Below are 15,245 nucleotides of genomic sequence, written 5' to 3'. Positions count from 1 at the left end.
TAATAGTGGCCAATGTGATTGCCTACTGAACTATTGGAAAACATATGGGAAATCTCACAGCACAGGGATTGTTAATCCATCCAGCAGGCAAAAACAAGATAATGGAACCCAGGTCTAGACTCCTCCGGCATTACTCAATCAAGGCAAATTATTTGCTGTCTTCTGCCTAGGAAGCCCACAGGGCATGAAATATTGATTTAGGTGTTTGTGGGGCATGGATGCCTGTGTTGCTCTTCTAAATATATGATGAATTGTTTCTATGTGTGCTGTTATGAGGCTTGAAAAGCAAATTAAATGTGGTTATTTAATGGACAGGAAATATAAACACTAAGCCCTATTCCCAGTTATTAGTGTGGGGTCATGAAAGCGCACAGATGCACTGCTCAAATCCGAGTGCAGCTGCAGACTTCCATGATCTAACACAGGCATAAGACCTGCTTCTTCTAATCTGTGAGTGGGAGGGGCTGAGTCTGTGCATTCTTCATAGTTAACTTGGGGAATCTCAAAGCCAGGAAGCTGAAGGCTCTGGGTGCCAGAGGAGAACTTACTATAGTACGCTGCAAAAGCAATGTGAAGAGGACACTGGCCCACTGGAGTGGAAGACCAGTTTGGGGACATGCTGAAGGATAGTATGCCCTTGTTTCTCAGCTGAGAACCTGTGCTTTGTGTCTTTTCAAACATCCATACAATTCTCAGTATAGCGTGAGGTCACTCATTAATGCCTGGCATTTGCATGTGCTGGAGTTTTACTATTTCCTGTGGAAGATACATCAGATTCCCATGCCACTGCAAATAGAGACAACACTAGCAGTGTAGTTAATAGCTGGAGATAGTCCCTGAAGATACACTTTGTGATCCTGCCTCCAACCTTGCCTCAGAGGGTTGCTCAATAGATCTTTTGTTTGGTTTTATGACAAAAATGATTCTGTCTTTGGTTTACCTCAATCAGTCTGATTTGCAACTGAACTAGACTGTATTTTCTCCAAATTGAGTCAGTTCACATGACCCTCTTTGTGGCCACTGACATTGAATAAGGTGCTTTCCTGGAACATTATCAATGTATAGTAACTGTATAAATGACCGTAAATAGATCAGAACTGCCAAATCCATAATTTAAAACAAAACCATCTCAAGCAACCCAAGCTCAATTTAAGTTGACATAGGAGCAGCTCAGGTAGGAAATGGAGGATGCCCTGGGGATCTTATCGGATACACCGAACTGCTATTAAAAATTGCCAGGAGCCAGATAGGACCTGTGTTCTTTGCACCATAACCATCTCCATGACCTGCTCAGTTTCTGAACACCAGTCTATTTTGTTTTTGAATCATTCAGGGCTGAAAAATCCATGACTGGAGGGAAAATTTCTAAATTGAACCACACCCAGCAGGCCAAGTACTATTCTTTCTGCACAAGGTAGGGGGGAAAGTCTCAAAGGAGCTGTTTACTTAAGAATTAAGGATACAGATGTTATTTGTGGATCAGAACTTCTCCCCACACCTTGTGTTCAATTGTTCAAGGATAGGAATCTGCGAAATCATGATTCAAGGGTGTTCTTTTCTTCATCAAATGCACAAAGGAAAAGTGTAAACTTTTACACCCTATCATATTTGGACTTTGGGTGTGATCTTTGGTGGAACACTTGGCACCTGAACAGTGGCCTTAAAGTTCCCTCAGCTTAGCTTGCTCTCTTTGGCTTCAGAGGTAGCTACAAAAGCTTTGCGTTCAGTCAGTCCCACCTCTCAATATCTCAGTTCTATGGATATTTTAGAAGGCGTGGCAAGAAGCACCTGCTCTAGAGCTTCCCTAGAACCTCGCTCCAACTCTCATTTTAAGGGAGTTACTTGGACAGTTTCCCATCTATTCCAAGTGTGTTTTATGAGATCCGGTTTCAATTCCCCTGTGGTAGCTCCAAGGTCCCATTACAATTCCCGGAGCTCCTTGTATGAATGAGGAAGAGAGAGAACCGAGGGCGGGCCACAGGCTACCCTAGTCTAGTTGCTCATGGTAACCCTGGGCCCGGTGCAACGCCTTGGAGCGCTCAGTGGCCAGCGAGCGCCGCGGCCCCTTTAAGAGTCAGGCCCAGGCTGGCCCGCGGGCCGAGGGAGCCCAGAGCGCCGCGCGCGTTGGAGGAGTTGGGAGCCGGCGCAAAAGTTTCCTCCCAACTCTGGCCCCGCGCGCCGCCGCCGCCGCCCACTCCAGCCCGGGGCCTGGGGCCGGCCCTGCCACGGTCGCCACGGCCATCGCCAGAGGCAGGGCCGGGCCGGGCCGCACCCGCAGTTTCACTTTAGCGCGTGGAGCCTCCGCCTGCGCCCGGCCGACCCTCCGCGTCCCCGCGTCTCCGCGCCCGCGTTCCCGCCCTCGGCCTCCCGTGGAGTTGCAGGGAAGCAGCCGTGGGTCCCGGCCCCGGAGACACGCGCGGAACAGCGTCGTGTACGCCCCACGTCCCCCGACCGAGGGGCTGTGCCCGGGGGCCAGGCACCTGTTCGGCCCAGCCCTGCGCGGGAGCCCAGGGCCAGGATGAAAGTGACAGTGTGCTTCGGGAGGACCGGCATCGTGGTGCCCTGCAAGGATGGCCAGCTGCGAGTCCGCGAGCTCACCCAGCAGGCGCTGCAGCGGTACCTGAAGACCCGGGACCAGGTGAGGGGCGCCGCAGGGGGCGGGTCTGGTGCGCGACAGCCGCGGGACTCCCTTAGTAAGTGTCCTAGGCCAGGCACCTGCCCGGTGCCCTGGACCAGGTGGCGCTTTATAATGGGGCCCAGGTCACCCCCAGCGGCTGGTGAGCGCTGCCTGCAGCCACAACTTTTGCAGGCTGCTAATTTAAGGCACCTAATTAGCCCTGTCTTGCTATTCAAGAGTCTTGAGAAGAAATGGCGGCATCCCACTCACTTGAGGGGTCCTTCCTCCTCTGCCATCTGAGGCCTACTATCCAGTCCACACACCCATTCTGTTCTTTAAGACAGCCAGCCCCAGGTGTTTGAGTAGCAGGACTCCAGAACCTTCTCTCGGGGACTGTGATGTTACTCTGTAACTGTGCTGCTCACCTGAAGTGTGATTTCTGACCCTCTAAGTCCCGCCCCAAGGAGGCTCCTTGGAGTTAGGGCATTGATTGGCTCAAGAAGCACCTCCAAAGTTACAGCTATTGGCGCTTTTAGAGTTCTCAGCTTGATGGGCGGTCTCCCAGTGACCTGGGCAGGAGAAGCTCTAGTGGGGATGCTGCTCTTATACCAGCTACTGCACTGGGTGTTTGCAGCGGAATGCCATAGTTTCTATGAGTCATAGCTAATGAGTGTCGTCGTATTGGCTTCTGGGTTACTCCCAAAATAAGGATGAGCCACTGTTCTACTGCTCAAGTTAGGAATGAGTAAATGTCAAAAGCTAGCACACAGATGGCAGAACTTCAGCATTCCTGTCAGGTGTCTGGGTGACTTGTGAGAGTTCTGTTTTCTTCTATGGGACCTCTAAATGAACTCTCTGAAAAGTACCTTTAAACAGGCACATGGCCTGTTTCATGTGTTTCAATTACATCTCGAACAGATAAGCCACAGACTCTTGTGTTAGTAGACAACAGTTCTTTTAATATTTGTTCGAATAATGTTTGTTGGAAACTATAGTCAACAAGTTAGTCCAATCTCGAGATGAAAAACTATAATTTTAATGTCATATATGTTATCCAAGGTATAGAAATCACTTTTCTTTTACCAAGTACATAGTTTACAAATTTTAGATTACATATATTCATTTAATGTGTGTATAGAGGGTATACATATACTGCTGTCCATACATGGAGGTCAGAGAACTACTTGCTCAGGTTGGGGGCGTGTGGATGAAGATCAGTGTAGGTCTGGTAGATCAGGGCGTCTGGATGAAGATCAGGCTTGGTGGCAAGAACCATTACCCACTGAGGCGTTTTGCCACCCCCAAGTATTTAGAAACTTAAGGAATACCTGTACTCTCTACACTTCACTTAAGAATTAGTATGCAGAAGAAAGACTTTTGATGGGTACATGTGTATACATGGACCCATCAGAACTGGAGGCTAGAGAGATGAATCAACAATTGAGAGTACATATGTTCATGTAGAGGACCAGCACCCACATGTGGTAAATCTAAAAGGAGCCAGTCTAAAAGCACCTGCACGTATGTGTGTGGGGTGTGTGTGTGTGTGCACCCCACACTTAAAAAAAAGGGGATGGGAAGAGGGTAGGGTGAAAGTCCAAAAGAATTACATATTCTCCCTAGATTGTATTCTTCTTAACAGAATTGAAGTAGGGGAAAGATTTAAGATGCATATGAATCAAGTGTACTGGCTGTTTTTTCTGTGTCAACTTGACACAGGCTAGAGTTATCACAGAGAAAGGAACTTCAGGTGAGGAAGTGCCTCCATGAGATCCAGCTGTGGGGCATTTTCTCAATTAGTGATCAAGGGGGGAGGACCCTTGTGGGTGGTGCCATCCCTGGGCTAGTAGTCTTGGGTTCTATAAGAGAGCAGGCCAGGGGATGCAAGCCAGTAAGAAACATCCCTCTGTAGCCTCTGCATCAGCTCCTGCTTCCTGACCTGCTTGAGTTCCAGTCCTGACTTTCTTTGGTGATAAACAGCAATGTGGAAGTGTAAGCTGAATAAACCCTTTCCTCCCCAACTTGCTTCTTGGTCATGATGTTTGTGCAGGAATAGAAACCCTGACTAAGACATCAAGGTATGAATCTAACCCAATGAGGGTTTTGTTTAGGTTAGTTTTTTTTTTTTGTTATTGATACATTGGTGTTCTGTTTATTTCATATGATTCAGTTAAAAATTGGGATTTGACCAAGTAAACAGTTATCTTTGAAATCATATTTCACTGGCTTATGAAAATTGATTAAGGTTAGCAGTAACAATGTAATCTACACAAATTATTAAAGTCGATTTCATGGAAGAATTGTTTACTGAGATGATAAATTTATCTTTTAACTCATTAGCAATAATGTATGTCCTCAAATATTATACACTGAGAAATTTACTATAAGTGTAGAACTAGATTGTATAGAGGTAATCTACAAGCTTATAAATAATCATTAAAAAATGACCACTGATCTTTAATGGATTGTAGTTAGACCTTAAAAGGTGTTAAAAAGCCATTGCTACTCTGAACTGGAAGCATAATTTATATCATAGAACTCAATGTAATTGCTTCGATCAGGTTACTGTTATTTCGGGATATTACATTTTTCTGTGTTTGCATTTATATATTAGTAAATGTGACATTTAAAGGTCACCGAAAAGCTTATGAAATCTTTCTCTCATTTTTGAGTTTTAAAATTTCAATTTATGTGGAAAATGATGTTTTCTTCTTCTTTAAATATTCTTCTCTTCTTTCATTTTATGGAATATTATAAGAATAAGGCTTAACTAACAATTAGTGGTTGGAGTGTAACTTGAAATGTCAAGAAACTGAAAATTTCTATGCCTTCATCCACTGGATTAAAAAAATCGTGGAAGAAAAACAGTAATGTTAAAATACAGTCTGTATATCAATTTATGACGAATTCCCTTTCTATAAGCCAGGAAGAGTCACTTAAAGAGCTCTTTTTTGTTTTTTCTGGATAGCATTGCTTATGCCCTGTTCCCTATACAGCTCATATGTACCATGCTTCATGCTCGTAGTTTTCCACATACTTTGTGACTTGTGGCCTCAACATCAAGGGCTAGACCTCCCTATTCTACCAACAGGCACAAATGGTATAGCGATTACTAGTCAACTGTGGAATTTGCACCTGAACCCAGGGGCCATATTTCTTGTTCCTTACTCTCAGCCTTTAACCAAATAGCCTCCTATTTTGCCATGTACGCTTCTTTTCCAGTTTGTCTTTATAAGATGTTTTTTGTTAGCAAATATAACCACACACCAAGAAATTTTGTTTTTCTTAGAGAGTGGATAGGACTCAGGGTTTTATCCAGGTTAATGGAGTGCTCTACTACTGAGCTACACCCCTAGCTGCAACGAAATGGTCCCATTCTTCTTCACTGATTATTTTATGGAAAAAGTGTACACGTTATAGGGAGAAGTACTATTTATGACGCAAATTCTATTGAGGTTACAGAGCATCTACGAAAGATGTTCCTCAGCCTACTGACAAACAATAAATGGGCAAGATCTTTTATAAGTCCAGCTGGAGGGAGATACAATGGAAGAGAAACCTGGTGGGAACATGAATGTTTCTTCCAGAGTTCTGAATAATCTAGACAGGAGAAGGACTTCAAGACAGGATGGCAGATGTAATTTCTAAGGGCCGAAGGGTGAGTGGAGCCCACGGAATCCCTTCGAGATATTGTACCCAGCTTTACAGAAGGGATACCAGAGCAAGCTGGAATTTGTGGTATGTTGGAACCAGCTGAGTCAACATAAGATAAGGCCAGAAGTAGGTGAGAAGCTGAAAGAACAGGAGGAGCTTTGGGGGAAGTCTTTAATTATGCTCTGAACTTGGGAGCACTGAGTTCCTGTTTCTACTGGGTGACTCCCACTCTGAAGGTGAAATTAATGGACAGGATAGAATTATGGGATGGCTTATCTTTGGATCCTGGTACTATATCAGTGTCTTGGGCACTAAATCCAATTTAGTGAAGTAGTTTGTAGAGGTGATTGTCTCCTTAAGCAGTCAAGGTGTGGATCAGTGAGTAATTAGTTAAATTTATCATCAAAATTACATGTCACAGGTGAATGGATAATTGAACTGTAACCTGTAGGGCTCTCAACCCTGGCTGAATATCACTTCTGATTTTTACATTTAGCATTTCGAAAAAGATAGGTATCTGAATTCCTTTTGCTAGGATTTTAATCAACAGAGTGTGGTGTGGACCTTGGGCACAGGTATTAGGAAGAGCACCCCAATGTCTAGAATAATCTATCACTAATATCTTGGAACTGGTGAACTCAAGACACTGTGTTATAGATGTCTATATATAACTTTTAATTATAGCAAGGTAACTTTCCTTCTGTTTCTACCCAGAATTAATTCTAGAAGATGCTTGTTATTAAGGTGAATATATACACATGTACTTGGTGAGTTGGATGAGTTGAAATGAATAAAACACTGTAGAACAAGAATGAAGAGTGGTGTTTGGTGAGGAATTGGATTAAATTGTCAGTTGGATAGTGGGCACGATGGGATTTTTTTTTTAAAGCTGATGAATATATCTTATTGTATATATGAGTAACCATTGTAAGTCCATGTAACTTTAGTAGGCTTTTCAAATGAATTTTCTTTTTCTGTATTTATACATCTTGAATAATTTGTTCTCCAAGTTAACATTTTCCCAGAGCTAGAAAGTTAGATAAGACTAATTCCATCCTCTGATTAATTGTGGCATCAGGATCTAAGTGAATTTATACAATCATGAGATCTGCAGTAACATTGTGTGACCAGCCTAGAGGAATAGCTAGAACTCTTTAATTCCTTAACTTTTCTGCCTTTGATGCCTTTTTTGTCTGAATTGATCTTATGGTTCTTGGGTACACAGATTAGTTTCAGCCTGAATTTGTAAAGCATTTCCTAATTTGCAGAGTCTGATTTACTTGTGGTTTCTGACTTCTGTTCAGTTCTCTACTTCTCTGACATGTGGATGCGTGCCATTCTTTACAGCACCCAGAGAGGCTGCCTCAGCATCAGCAAGGCACCTGCTCTAAGTTAGTTGGGGTGATGCCATTTGGCAATGTATCCCACACAGGGCTCCGGGGACATCTATGATGTTCCTCTTAGGGTTATATTTTCTTTTTTCTTTTTCTTTTTTAAAGTTTCTCTCTTTTTTTTAAGTTTCTCTCTCTCTTTTTTTTAATATTTTTATTTTCTATATTCTTTGTTAACATTCCAAATGATTTACCTTTTCCCGGATCCCTCCTCCCCATATGTCCCATAAACCTTCTTCTCTCCATCCCTTCTCCAATCACCTCCCTCCTTTTTCTCTGTCCTTATATTCCCTTCCAGTGCTAGATCAATCCTTTCCAGGATCAGGATCCTCTCCATATTTCTTCATGGGCATTATTTGGTATGCAATTTGTGCCTTGGGTATTCAGGGCTTCTGGGCTAATTAATATCCACTTATTAGAGATTGCATTCCATGTGTATTCTTTTGTGATTGGGTTACCTCACTTAGGATGATATTTTCCAGATCAAACCATTTGCCTAAAAATTTTGTGAATTCATTGTTTCTAATTGCTGAGTAGTATTCCATTGTGTAAATATACCACATTTTTCTGTATCCATTCTTCCTTTGAGGGGCATCTGGGTTCTTTCCAGATTCTGGCTATTATAAATAAAGCTGCTATGAACATAATGGAGCATGTGTCTTTATTGCATGCTGGGGAAGAGTTAGAAAAAGCAATTCTCAAATTCATCTGGAATAACAAAAAACCCAGGATAGCTAAAACTATTCACAACAACAAAAGAAATTCTGGGGGAATCAGTATCCCTGACTTCAAGCAATACTACAGAGCAATAGTGTTAGAAACTGCATGGTATTGGCACAGTAACAGACAAGTAGACCAATGGAATAGAATTGAAGATCCAGAAATGAATCCACACACCTATGGCCATTTGATCTTCGACAAAGGAGCCAAAAACATCCAGTGGAAAAAAGATAGCCTTTTCCAACAAATGGTGCTGGTTCAATTGGAGGTCAGCATGCAGAAGAATGCGAATTGATCCATCCTTGTCTCTTTGTACTAAGCTCAACTCCAAATAGATCAAGGACCTCCACATAAAGCCAGACACTCTGAAGCTAATAGAAAAGAAACTGGGGAAGACCCTTGAGGACATCGGTACAGGGAGAAAGTTTCTGAGCAGAACACCAATAGCGTATGCTCTAAGATCAAGAATATGGGACCTCATAAAATTACAAAGTTTCTGTAAGGCAAAGGACACTGTTAAAAGATCAAAATGGCAACCATCAGATTGGGAAAGGATATTCACCAACCCCACATCTGATAGAGGGCTAATATCCAATATATACAAAGAACTCAAGAAGTTAGACCCCAGGGAACCAAAGAACCCTATTAAAAATGGGGTACAGATCTAAACAAAGAATTTTCACCCGAAGAAATTCGGATGGCTGAGAGGCACCTTAAGAAGTGCTCAACATCATTAGTGAAATGCAGATCAAAACAACCCCGAGATTTCACCTTACACCAGTCAGAATGGCTAAGGTCAAAAACTCAGGAGACAGCAGGTGTTGGCGAGGATGTGGAGAAAGAGGAACACTCCTCCACTTCTGGTGGGGCTGTAAGATGGTACAACCACTTTGGAAATCAGTCTGGACGTTCCTCAGAAAACTGGACATGATATTTCCTGAGGACCCTGCTATACATCTCCAGGGTTATATTTTCTTATTGTGTAAGAATTTTGAGATTTCATGATACAGTTCCAGATTTCTGTCTTCTCTTAGAGCAAACAAATAGAGGTTCTGACGCCACTGGGCTTTGCTTTCCCAGCAGGCAGCCACCAGCTAGCAGCCAGGCACCCCTGCTCTCTTTAGAAGGAATTACTAATGCTCCGGCTTCCATTACCACTTGGCCAATCACCAGGCTCAGTTGTTACCATGCTTAAACATTTGTTTTTATTTTTGTTTATTTCAAACTTCGCACTATATTTTAATTTTTTGGTATACCCACACATGTATATGTATGTATGTGTACATGCATGGGTACACATGTACCACAGTATGTGTGTGGAAGTCAGAAGACCATGTCCAGGAGTTGCTTCTCTCCTTTCATCATGTAGACACCAGGTATCAAACTGAGGGAGTCAGTTGCACTGTCCTCTGTCTTGTGAGACATCTCACTCTCCCTATTTTTATTTTCTTGTGGGTCACATAACACATTGCTGCCATTTGTCTGAGCCACGGGTGGGCCTGTGGGTTTGGCCTGTGGGCCTTCTCGTCCTTTACTGTCTTTCTTCCCCATCTTCCTCTATCCCCCTTTGTACCTTTTTTTTCTCTCTGTCTTCCCCAACCCCTGACTCACAAATGTGTGTGCAAACACACACACACACACACACACACACACACACACCCCTTGTATGTTTAATCCAGAGACTTTCGTTAGCTGGGCTCTGGCCCACCACTTAATGTTGTAAGTACTCATCTAATCACTGTGGTGTGTGTGTGTGTGTGTGTGTGTGTAAGAGAGAGGGAGGGGGAGGGGAGGAAGAGGGAGGAGGGAGGAGGGAGGAGAGAGGAGGGAGGAGGGAGGAGGGAGGAGGACTGAGCTATAACCCCAGTTTGAAGAATCCAGTGCTGAGCTCAGAAGACTTAAATTAATCTGTGAAATATTCATTCCCAGGCTTTTTGTGCCATGGATCCCCTGTGAGGAAATGATAATGTCATATTTTTATGAGACTGTTTTCCAAAGGGATTGGTAGTTAGTCTCAGAAATCTGTTGATATTCAGAGCTTCAGGCTTCCCTTGGAAAGTCTAATGCAGGGTGGTCCAATAGAAATTTTGGGGATTGTGGATGTTGTATACTTGTGTCTAATGGGATATTTCTAGGGCATTTACACTGCAATCACATTTATACTGCAGTGTAATTTACACTGCAAAAACTTGCAGTGTAGCTAACAGAACAACGAGACAGGATTTTAAATTTTGATTAGCATCAATGGCCTCATGTGACATAACCAAGCAGACAGCTAAGGCTCCATGTGCCTCTGATGTTATCCCTGTGCTCTGTTTGAAGAACACCATCTAAAGCTTAGAAGGCAAGTGTCCAATTGTTGCTGGAATTTCAGATGTCACCACTTCTTTTTTTTTGGTTTGCTTGTTTGTTTGTTTGTTTTTCGAGACAGGCTTTCTCTGTATAGCCCTGGCTGTCCTAGACCTCACTCTGTAGGCTGGCCTCGAACTCAGAAATCCACCTGCCTCTGCCTCCCAAGCGCTGGGATTAAAGGCGTGCGCCACCGCTGTCTGGCATTGCCCCTTCATTTTGATAAGAATTGTACCATTAGGAGAGATCATCACATGTCTTGGGTAATCCCAGGTGGTAGATGAAGATGTACATCCTTTATTTCAGGTAACAGGTAATAAGGGTAGTAACAGGTAACAGGTAATGGGGCAGTAAGAAGCAATGAATAAAACATCTGGATCATTTTCACTGATTTTAGATCTTCCCTGCATTGAGTACTTTCCATAGCTCTTACTAGGTATTGGCTATTCTCAATCTCTTAGCCTACCCCTTCTCCTTCCTGTTAATCTTAGTTTGCTACAGGACTGGGATAGGACAACTCCTCCTCTCTGTTTATCCCATGACAAGATCTTCCAGTCACATGGCTCCAGCTTCAACCTATCTCTGCTTATTACACCCCACCCCCATGTCAAGTGATGTCACACATGGCCACACCACAGGCTAAATTCCTGATTTCCTGTTCATGTTTATCTCTTCCATAGCTTAACCCAGTTGTTAAAGGGCCACACCACCTTTCCAGCTATGCCAGTCAGGAACTATCTTCCTCAATAGTTTCTTTTCTCTATTGACCACAGCCTCTACTTACCCCAGCCTCTAGTGACCTGTCTGCAAATGGCCAACCTGCAAGTTCGTTTGACTTTGGCAACATAGCATACTCAGAATCTGATTTCTCCTCCATCTTTCTTTTAGCATACTGATATTTGCTTTATATTTTTATTTTAGTCTTTCTGTCTCTGCCTTCTCTCTTTCTCTCTCTCTCTCTCTCTCTCTCTCCCTCCCTCCCTCCCTCCCTCCCTCCCTCCCTCCCTCCCTCCCTCCCTCCTTCCCTCCCTCTCTCTCTCTCCCTTCATGTGTGTGTGTGTGTGTGTGTGTGTGTGTGTGTGTGTATTTCATCAGGATCCATTCATTTTATCTTTTGAGATGCGGCCTCTTATTGGTGGTCATTTATAATTTTATCAGATTGGGCCATTGTTTTATTGCAGTTTCACTGATGGCTTCCATGTCTCTCAGACAGCCTGTAGGGTGCTATGTGACCTGGATGTCAAGGCAGAAGAAACACACTAGCACAGCAGGTGTGAGACTGCTATTCTCAGAAGACTTGCATCCAAAGCTAAGCCGTTAGATTTGTGGAGGGGTCCCAACTGTTCACTATAGAAATGGCTTACTGGCTAGATTAAGTGAAACATATAGCTTAAGCAGAATGCCTAGTCTTTGCTTTTTAAGTGAGGTATGTGTGCTGGAATTTTCATATATGTAAGCAGAGGGTGCCTTTATGTCATGCTCATTAGAGTCTCGAGTAAGGAATGTCATTGGTAGGCAGCACTCATACGTGTGTGCTGGGAACTCTTTGCTGAAGGCACATGTCTCCATTGGAGGGTCTTTGTCGCCTGTCCCTAGGTTCCTTCTCACTTGTTACTATTTCTTTTGCTATTTTTTCTCTGTGTTCCTCACTTATAAATTATAAGCATGTACATGACATGACATGTGGAGTCCTCTTTGTGAATCATGGAACCTGGATATGCTGTGGACTCTGACTTACATTCTTGTACTTCTCCATCACTATCCTCTGTTCTCCACCCAGTTCTTACTCTGCCCCAGTTACACTGATCTTTTCCCATATTGTCAAGCTTTCTAGACAGATTCCACCTCAGGTGCTACTTTCTCTGAATATTTTCTCCTGGTTACTTATCTGTTTACTTTCATATTTTTTTCCACTTTACATGTCTCCTGAAGGCCTTCTTGACTATCCTATTCATAATTAAAACTCACCCCAAACTCTCCCTTTCCTCTTCCCTCCACCCCATGCCCCACCCTCACACACACACACACACACACACACACACACTTTCAAAAAAAACTCATCCCTTTCTATTATTTTATTTACCAAATGTATTATCCACTTGCAATGGAATATTCAGTTTAATAAATAGAAACCTTTGTCTATTTCATTCATTGCTGACCCTCCTATCTCATAGAAGAATGCCAGGAATATAGCAAGCTGTTTATAAATTCTGTCTGATTTTTTATTTTATCATGTATCCCTTATTATTCATTGCAGTTACCTCCTCCTTTATTGCCAGTACCCAAATACTCCAAAACTTAATTTGCTAGAGTAAGAATTTGGACCAAATAAAGCTTTGGTGTGATTGTTTTCTATGTCTTGGATATTTAGCATTATGATTTCATTCATTTACTTAATTGCTTTGGCTAAGTAGACTGACTAGCTGGCGGCATCACCTCCTATGTCTTAGGCCATAGTTCTTGCTACTCACTGAGTTTCTTGTGCTTTTCTATGTAGTTCTTCTCAAGACTTGATTTTTCTTACATTTTTCTTATGATCTCTATAGCAAAATGGAAGTTGAAGGCTACAAAGAAAACAATAGGTAGAAGCAACAGGGAAGCTTCAATAGGCATATTATTACTTCTATACTCTATTAGTTACAGCAAATCATAGGTGCAACCTCAGATCAAGAGAGAGAATTGCATCAGGAGTTAAATACTAGCACACATGTTCCACCAGACTGTTGCCACACCTTAGGATGATGGAGATATGAAGATCAAGACATGTGAGGATCAATTAGTCTTTCTGTATTTATAAAATTTGCAGCCAGATTTGTCTGTTAAGAATCAATCTGTTGACTGCTCATCAGAAGGGAAGCTGCTGAAGCTACTTGGAAGGAAAATGAAGAGGCAGCAAAGTGGTTGAGGGAGTTACGAAAAGTTGAGGGAAGGCCATGGAAGAAGTTTATTGCAAAAAAGCTAACTTGGGCGAGATTGTCAAAGACCTTGGGGACTGCCCTGAAGGATTTTAATGCTTTCAGTTATTGTCCATTTTAGAAATTTACACATATTTTGCTTAATCTAATCGGTCTAAACTATTTGTTTGAGCTTAAAATGTGGAACTGTGATGCTTCAGTTTGGCAGTGGACTTGACGCTGTATGGTGTCTGGGAAGAGTTAGTTTCAGTGAAGGATTCTGTAGCTTCCTTTAGTCCTTGGGCATATCTGTGGCCCAAGGGGGAGGTGGGCACCATTCTCTGGAAGGCATCCTAGACTGCATGGAAAGTGAGCTGAGTGCAGGCATGCATGCCTTGACTCATCGCTCTGTACTTGATCTGGATGTCAGTAATGTGATTAGCGGCTTTATGGTCATCCATCTTGTCTCCCCCCACAATGATGGTCTATAATTGGACATTGGGATCCGAATAAACCCTTCATCCCTTAAGTTATCTTGTCATGGTATGTTTTATGAGACAGAAACAGGGACTTTCAGATAATTATATAATGAATTAGATATTTATGTTAAGAGTGTATTACATAGTTTGTTACATAGGTTTTCATACTTTACCTAGCCAGCTATTCTCAATAAGGCCATCAAGACCTAGTGACTTAAACTCAGGTAACTTTTAGTTTCTGTTGATGATGACTCACCCATTCAGATTCCCCCTTAATTGTCTAGGATTTTAAAAATTCAACTTAGCCTTCATAGATACCCACCTTCTCGCATGCTGCTGCTCACAAAGCTTGTCCTCGGTCTCATTTATACCTTTACTTTACCTGATCACAAAGATATACTTCTAGCTCTGAAGTTATTTTAGACCTAACATCTCCCTGCCTCTAGACCTTGAGTGTGCCACACTTGGTAGAAATCCATCCTCTTCTCTAGGAATCTGCCTGCTGCCATTCTGCTTCATCCTGTTGTTCTGCACAGGGCTCCACAGTTTACCTGCTTGTACTCTTCAGAAACCTTGGAGTCCTTCATTTCATGATGAATGAAGCTCCCTCATCTTATATCATATGTTAAGTGATTGCCATGCTCCTTTATTGTGCTGTGCCTCTTGGATTTGCTTTCTCTGCCACCCCATTTCACATTTCTTCATGGTTAATAACGACAGACCATTAACCATTCCCTCTGTTGCTAGCAGCTCCTAACCCCTCTAATCATTCTCCACGGAGAACTCTACTGTATAACGTTGATGACCTCAGCAGCTCTGTTAGCAGTATTTAATGGTTCTCTACTTTTTAGTGAAAACCCCCAGTAAATACTAACCATTCTGAAGGGTAGAGCATGTCTCCAGTCTCTTCTTTTCTAGAACTCCCCTCCTGCTCTTTTCCCCTTTGCTGTCATATGTCTGAGTTTCCAGGACTTCCCATATTTATGATATAATTTAGTAAATATCCCAGAATCAGAACAGGTTATGTCACCAAGGGATTCTCCTCTTGGGTGAAAAGATGTGGGTGCTGGCTCCCACCATGCCTACCCACTGCTGCTTTGATTTTCAAAGTTCCCCACAGAGCCTCCACGTGGTGCCATGG

General features: G+C 42.7%; 1 protein-coding gene across 3 annotated transcripts in view; it reads left to right on the top strand.

Moving 5' to 3' along the window:
- Window positions 1-2,114: 2,114 nt before the first annotated feature.
- Pard3b (par-3 family cell polarity regulator beta) overlaps window positions 2,115-15,245 on the top strand; it is a 1,018,635-nt gene continuing 1,005,504 nt past the window's right edge. For all 3 annotated transcript variants that reach the window (XM_052192632.1, XM_052192630.1, XM_052192631.1), the window contains exon 1: window positions 2,115-2,638. In XM_052192632.1, coding sequence (XP_052048592.1) covers window positions 2,519-2,638 — 120 coding nt within the window. In that variant the 5' untranslated portion in view covers window positions 2,115-2,518. The remainder of the gene's footprint in view (window positions 2,639-15,245) is intronic.

Source organism: Apodemus sylvaticus, chromosome 9 (genome assembly GCF_947179515.1).
Source record: "Apodemus sylvaticus chromosome 9, mApoSyl1.1, whole genome shotgun sequence".
NCBI classification, from domain to species: domain Eukaryota; kingdom Metazoa; phylum Chordata; class Mammalia; order Rodentia; family Muridae; genus Apodemus; species Apodemus sylvaticus.
This window is presented reverse-complemented; position numbering and strand designations above follow the sequence as displayed.